Here is a 7,116-nt window from a genome sequence, read left to right on the forward strand (position 1 = left end):
TCAACATGGGAACAAGTTTAATGATCTATTTTTGTGGTGGGATAATAAGTCGGCTGGGAGAGGACCATTACCCACAATCCCCAGGGCTAATCTTTCGGTCGCAGTGAACAAGGGTATCAATGGAGGACTTGTCCCATCTGGACCAGCCAGGCATCCCAAACAGTCAGATCTGGCGACATGGATCACATGGCCGGGCCTGTTGTGTAAATGGAGCAGAGACAGGGGTGCGGACAGTGCAGATATATTTCACACGCTCAGGGTTCAGACTTGGGGGTGGAATCCCAGACTGTGTTGTCTAAGAAGACTATGTTATCCCCAGCAGGAGGCAGAGGGGGTGAGGTGGGGCTGTGCTGCAGTCAGATAGGGAATGTGGGGGCGTTCAGTCAGACATGGATGGGGTTTGAGAGCTCAGACAGGAGGCCGACAACACTAAAGCTCACTGCCAACAGCAGCCTATAGTAATGTAATGATACTAAGCAATTAGCTTAGTCAAAATATTGAGCAATGTCTCTTCATTTATACTTAAAACCATCTGTTATACTGCAAGTCTATTTTCCAGTGTTTTGTGTTGTACTGTGGATCTCAAAAACATTGCATTATCATGTGCTTAGGAGACAAACACATCTTGCTTTGCATTTATATTTGAATGTGGAATCACAGTGAATATGCTTAATTCAGATAACATGAGGCTATGATCAGCCATGCAGTTCAATGCCTGGGGCTCCCATTTCTCTGTATTCCAAATAGTATGATAGTACAAATAGGTGCCAAGATCGTAATTGGTTTTTCCGTACATATCTATGCACACACTTTAGAGGAAAAAGCCAGCATGAAAAAATAAATAAATAAAAGCCGGCATCTTATTCATTCTCTCTCCCACTCAGATAATTAGTCTCAGTTCACAGCTCTAATCAATAGATCCCGTTAGGCACGCTTTAGATGATGTCTGCCTTGTGTCTTTCACTTTTTCCAGGGGCAAATGTCATTAAAAACCCTGGCCTCATTTCCATATAGATTGAGATGTGCTATTATTGGAGAGGCTGGATTGTAAAATAACTTCCTCTGTAGTTTTGTTTTAGGTTGTTTCTTACACCCTTTCTACAGTAGGCCTTTGTAATATATGTCCAATAGATTGATCTGAAATGTAGAAGAATGTTTCTAGGTCACATTTGCTTTGCACTTTTCTTCAAACCTATTGAACCAAGCTTTTATAGACTTAGCATCAGAGGTTAGCATCGGTGGTTTAGCCTCTGCATTACGTTGCATCGATAGAGATGTCCCACACTGCAACACGCATGGTTACTGAGTGCCCTTGGCTGGAGACATAGGGACTGAGTTCATGCACACCTTTCCTCATGCATAAGTTCATTTAGGGCCTACATTTAATGTAGTAAATACTTCAATCCGGTAGTACTTCATCTTTAACTACCTCAATTTAACTGCACAGGTATACCAGCAACGTAATGTTGATTTGTTGAGTATTACCTCCTTGTCAAATACACTGTGTTGAATGACCACTCTGAATCTGTTCTCTACAGGTGATGACCTCATGCACAATGTGGACCTGTACAACCGGGCCCAGTCCAAGTGGTTTGAGGAGATGGTCACCACAAGCCTGGTAATACAATTGAACTAACTCTTCATAGTCTCATTGTTGATAACAAACAATAAAAGCTGATCATGTTCATCGTTATCTTTGTTTTGACAGTGAGGTTGATTCCTTGTCTATTTATTTCCCTCTGTTCTTCAGGAGCTGGAGAGACTTGAGGTTGAGAGGGTGGAGATGATACGACAAAATTTACGCCAGTACACAACGCTGCGACATGAAACTGACATGTTCAACCAAAGTGTGAGCCATGTGTCCATTTCACTTACAGTACAGGTGGCTGTTCCCTTGAGTCAGCCTTACAGAACATGTGGATGTTTGCTGAGTCCCGGTTGTCATGACAACCTGCACTCAAGGGTAGAATACGGTCACCGTAACAGACCTAGACGTAACATAGTAAAAGTAAAATCTGGGACACCCCAATTAGCATGATATGTTACGTTTCATATGGTATGTGTTAATTTGTAGATGTCCATCATCCATTTCGTATGATATGTTACGAATTACAATTCGTATAATATGTGATGAATTGCAATTTGTACAATATGTTTAGAATTTGCCAAACGTATGATATGTTAAGAATTATGAATTATAATGTTAGCTAGGTGGCTAAGGCTAGAGGTTAGGGGTTAAGGTTGGGTTAAGGTTAGTTTTAGGAGTTAGTTTAAGGGTTAGATTAGGGTTAGGGGAAGGTTTAGCTAACATGCTAAGTCAGGGGTCTCCAACCTTTTCTGACATGAGAGCTACTTCTAAAAAACATTTCACGAGCTACTCATTTTTTTCTAGCTTTAAAATAGTCACATTGTTCTCTTCTCCTCTCCCCTCCAACTCTTCCCTGGGACCTTAGTGTACATGAGAAAGTAGTGCATTATGTTTTCTGTCAATATAGCTGTTTTTAAAAATGGTCAATAACACATCTAAGGGGGGCTCTATAAAATCCAAATTGTTTTATATTTTCCCAAATTATGTTTTTTCAGTTTTATTTTTCCTGTTTTAAGATTGTTTTTGTTTTTCACTTTCAAAATGACACTTGAGAAACATAAAGTGTCTGTCTCTCCCCTCATTGTACTGTGTTCATAGAGAAACAACGAAATTGGATGTTGTGAGTCCATGTCAATGTTTAAATCACATCAGAAGAGCCTTTTTTTTGGTCTTGAAGAAAACGAACACGTTTAGATTTTTTAGTATAATTGCCCTTTAATTGTGCATCTGGCCCTTTAATTGCGCATCTAGAGAGTGAGCAATGTGCCATCTAATGTGCCGGTCTAGCAATGGTTCTGTACTACTGATGCTTATTTCATGGTAACGTTTGCAAATAATAGACACAAATGATGTACTTACTCATGATATACAGTACTTCTGCCAGGTAAGAAATTAATTGGCAGATATCATGTTAGGTTTGGCTTTTTAAGCGAATAGTGGCTAACCAATGGTGGGATAATGTCAATGTTGCGTTAATTAGATTGTAAATGGAAGCTTGCGGTCTCTGATACTTGTGAGATTTGTTTATGTCAGTTTGCGGTGGAACGTGAAAAATACATGTACTTTCAGAATTGTTGGCGAGCTACTCATAGGTGGGCTGCGAGATCGATCTGTTGGAGACCCCTGTGCTAAGTCGTTTCAAAGTATCTAAAAAGTAGTAAGTAGTTGCAAAGTTGCTAATGTTGTCTGTGATGAGATTCGAGTACGCAGACTTTGGATTGCTAGACGTTGGCGTTATACCCGTAACCTTCTGTCTCATGTAACCATGCCAAACATATCATACTCATTTGAGTGTCCTGTATTTACACTTACTACGTCTAGTCTATGAGACCAGATTGGCCATGGTCAGCCTAGTTAATTGATGAGCAGTTTTTAACTTATGTTAAATAATTAAATATACAACATAGGTTGCACTTTGTGATGATGACCTTCTTTTGGAGAGCATAGTGCTACAGTAAAACCAAATGGTCATCAGTGAAATAGGTCATTTGGAGTATGTGGTGTATGTTGATTTTTTTAAAGCAGATCCTTTTAGTTAACAATTCTAGAAGAAGTATCCCAATACAAAGAATTTGTGCAATGTACTCAGATCAACGTTTTGGCAAGCATGTTTGTTGTGAAAATCCTGGCCAAACAGTTAAAAGGATTTCACTGCCTCCGAACTCGATCACCATACCTCTGTCACCCCTTCACCAGCTGTTCTCATCCCCTGCTGGCTGCTTCACTGGGCCATACTTGAACAGGGAGAATGAACCCAGATGCTCTCCTCATTTAGGAGGTGTGAACACCTGCAGATCTAACGAGACGTTTAGGGTCCCGTACCAAGGGTAGTGCCGCTTTGGGTGATGGTGAAGGCCAATTACAGGTGGCACACTACTGATCAGCCTAATAAGGAGGTTGTCCTTTAGAAGGCCACTAGAACAAGCTCAGCTGATACCTGCTGGCACACTTCTTTGCCTCCAGTTGTATTAGCATAAGGCAGCTTGATGTGTCTCCAGAAACAGCAAGCTTAACCCTGTCCACTATGGATAGAAGTGTCTGTCTCTTCCCTCATTGTACTGTGTTCTGTATGCGCATCTAAGAGTTCTCTAAGCATTTACATTGTCTATGAGATGTGTCAGTGTTGGCTTCATGTGCGATGAAGGTCCATGTGTGTGTGTGTGTGTGTGTGTGTGTGTGTGTGTGTGTGTGTGTGTGTGTGTGTGTGTGTGTGTGTGTGTGTGTGTGTGTGTGTGTGTGTGTGTGTGTGTTGGTTGGCAGACGGTGGAGCCAGTGGATCAGCTGCTTCAGAGTGTGGACCCAGCCAAAGACCGAGAGCTGTGGGTGCAGGAGCACAAGACCGGGGAGCTCCGCCCTGTGGACATGGACATATAGTCAACTACACTGACGTACCTCAAGCAGCCAGAGGCAACACCTCCACCTCCATACTGTCAGAATCCCAGGCCTCTCACAGAACATTCCAACTACAGCTACAGGTGCAGGTGCATGTATGTTCAGGATAAGGTGAGGCCTGTACATTCTGTCTATGATGACATCAGAATAGCACAATGTTATCGCAGTGATAACTGGAGAAAAGTTAGCATTCCCAATGCAGTGCTTTTGAACCTACAATGGAAAAACAAGAGATAGATCAATTGTCCAAATACCAGCATGTTACAGTAATACAATGTTTGATAGTTTTACTCTGTATAATGAATGCCACTAAACAAGCATAACCAATAATTTTGTTTTTTATCTGTTGTAATATTAGACGTTTACACTATTAAGAAGGATACATTTTTATGTATTTGAGGAATAGATTGGATGCATTGTAAAACCTTAGAATTGTGGCATATAAACTGAACAACTAATTATTAACATTTCACTTTATTTTAGATACTGGAATATGAAACATTATGTGATATCCTAGATTAAATATGATATATTTTCATATTTACAGCAATTCATTTTACCTGTCAAGATATGCATGTTTTGGGAAATATCTTACATTTACTGTATATGGTTAAGTGCATATTTGTGAAATATGATGGCTGTCTTGGCACTGTAGTACAATGTATATGGGATGTGTTTACAGAAAGTATATACTCCAACTTACTGCACTCAATGAACAAGAGTGAATCAACTCATTAAGGTTTGTCATGAACATGCATTTATGTACAACAACCTCTCTCAAAGTTGAATAGGGTAAGATGTTTAGGATTGTGAAACAGCATGTTTGTCACAAGTCACCTCATGTGGCAGATTGGAACATAGGCCTGAGTCTATTTTGGATCAGTGGTGAGACAATAATGACGACGATCCATGTTACAATGAACACCTTTTAGTGCCTCAAGGTTATAAACAGTACCTGGAATGTTCTTGATATATTCTATTCTGCATCAGTGTATATTTGTAGATACAAGCTAGATGTATTTTGCTGTTAACTGTTTGTGGCCTTGCACTTTCGGTCAACTAAATGTTTGTACCTTGTTGTTTGTCAGTTAATTATAACAGTATAATAGTCAACAGATTCTAAAATCATTCATTTATTTTGCACGGGCACTTTGGGAGTCAACCATTGCTTAGAGTTGGGAATTGCTATTTTGCATTTATCCTAAATACAGTACACTTTGTATATCCAAGAGGAGTGCTAAGTTGGAAGCTCCAAGTCACATTTTAATGACTCGCAAAGCTCATCAGAAAAAGTGGTCAGTGTTACTTGCACTAGAACCTGTACTTGTCCATACATTTCATACAGCATGCTATTAACAGATAATAGCATAGCCTTTAGCCAACATATCCACCTAAACAAGCGTACATAATATAAAATACTGCATGTTTGTGTGTCTGTCTGTCTGTCTGTCAGTCTGTATTTTGCCATCTGTTAGTTATTCTGGAAGTGTAACAAAGCAGGGATTTACTGTGTTTATGGACCATCTCCTCAAACTATCATTCCTTTCATATTCTAATGTAGATAATACATTATCCACATTATGCCAAGACATGCATACAGAGAAAACATCTATTCAGTATATACATGCCTTATCCACATTGTTTCTAGATGAGAAAATATGAAAATACCACTGAAATGATTTGCATTATTCTACCCCAAACTAATACAGATTGAAATGTTGTACTTATTGTATAAGTTATCCTGCTACAGTATGTGTCAATGTTATGTGTTATGGTAAAGTTCTTACATTAGAAGTTAATGTACTTAACTTAACCAGTCATTTTGTAGAAATGTTAATGTTGATTTAGTTGCCTTTTGTTAACTGATTTCCATTTCTCAAGTACGTCAATTCAAATGTTTCCAATCTTTAAAGAAATGTCAAATCATTGGTGACCTTTGTCCAGACAATATACTGTAGAATGCTGTGTCTACAATAAATCGTTTCCTTTGAAATACGATTTGACAAGACTTAAAAGGGTTTTGTTTCATTATCATATACTGGCTTACATACAGTTTGACTTACTTCAAGTTCTGGGACATGTTTAAATGAATTGGATTCATCCAAGTAAGCAGATGAAATTCAGCCTTTTGCCTCAGGCTTTTACAGTCAATCCCCTCCCCTCTGACTGTCTGTGGATTGGCCAGGGAGATCCAGGGAGATAGGACAGGTGGGGAATATTAACATGAAACCAGGCCATGCATTACTGGGAGCCAATCAGGCTTTAGAGAGAGAACGAGTCAACCCGTGTTTCTGACCTTACAGCTTGGACAAGTTCAGTGCCAAGATGACATATGATTGGAGTTAAAGCACATGTTCTGTAATGAATTATTTGACGTGTGTAATGTATGGAACGGGCTGCTCCTCAATCTAGATCATCTTTAATATTGCAGATAGATTGTGGTTCTATCAATGTAATTGTTTGCATCATATCCAATATATATTTTTTTTCTTCTTTATTATTTTCCCCTAACCCTACCACCCCTCCCCTAATTGGAGTAAACTAATGGACAACAATACTTTGACTTATACTTCCTGCTTATACAATACATTTTACAGACACAGTACATTATACCTTAGTTATCCCTCTTCCTTTAG

The 7,116-nt window shown here is 39.2% G+C and overlaps 1 protein-coding gene across 4 annotated transcripts in view; it reads left to right on the forward strand.

Annotated features, from left to right (window-relative positions):
* LOC106601502 (growth arrest-specific protein 7) overlaps nucleotides 1-6,488 on the forward strand; it is a 31,172-nt gene extending 24,684 nt beyond the window's left edge. For all 4 annotated transcript variants that reach the window (XM_014193726.2, XM_014193727.2, XM_014193729.2 and 1 more), the window contains 3 exons: nucleotides 1,539-1,618; nucleotides 1,751-1,849; nucleotides 4,349-6,488. In XM_014193726.2, the coding sequence (XP_014049201.2) occupies nucleotides 1,539-1,618; nucleotides 1,751-1,849; nucleotides 4,349-4,462 (293 nt within the window). In that variant the 3' untranslated portion in view covers nucleotides 4,463-6,488. The remainder of the gene's footprint in view (nucleotides 1-1,538; nucleotides 1,619-1,750; nucleotides 1,850-4,348) is intronic.
* Nucleotides 6,489-7,116: the final 628 nt, after the last annotated feature.

The sequence above is a fragment of the Salmo salar genome, chromosome ssa03, assembly GCF_905237065.1.
Source record: "Salmo salar chromosome ssa03, Ssal_v3.1, whole genome shotgun sequence".
Lineage (NCBI taxonomy): Eukaryota > Metazoa > Chordata > Actinopteri > Salmoniformes > Salmonidae > Salmo > Salmo salar.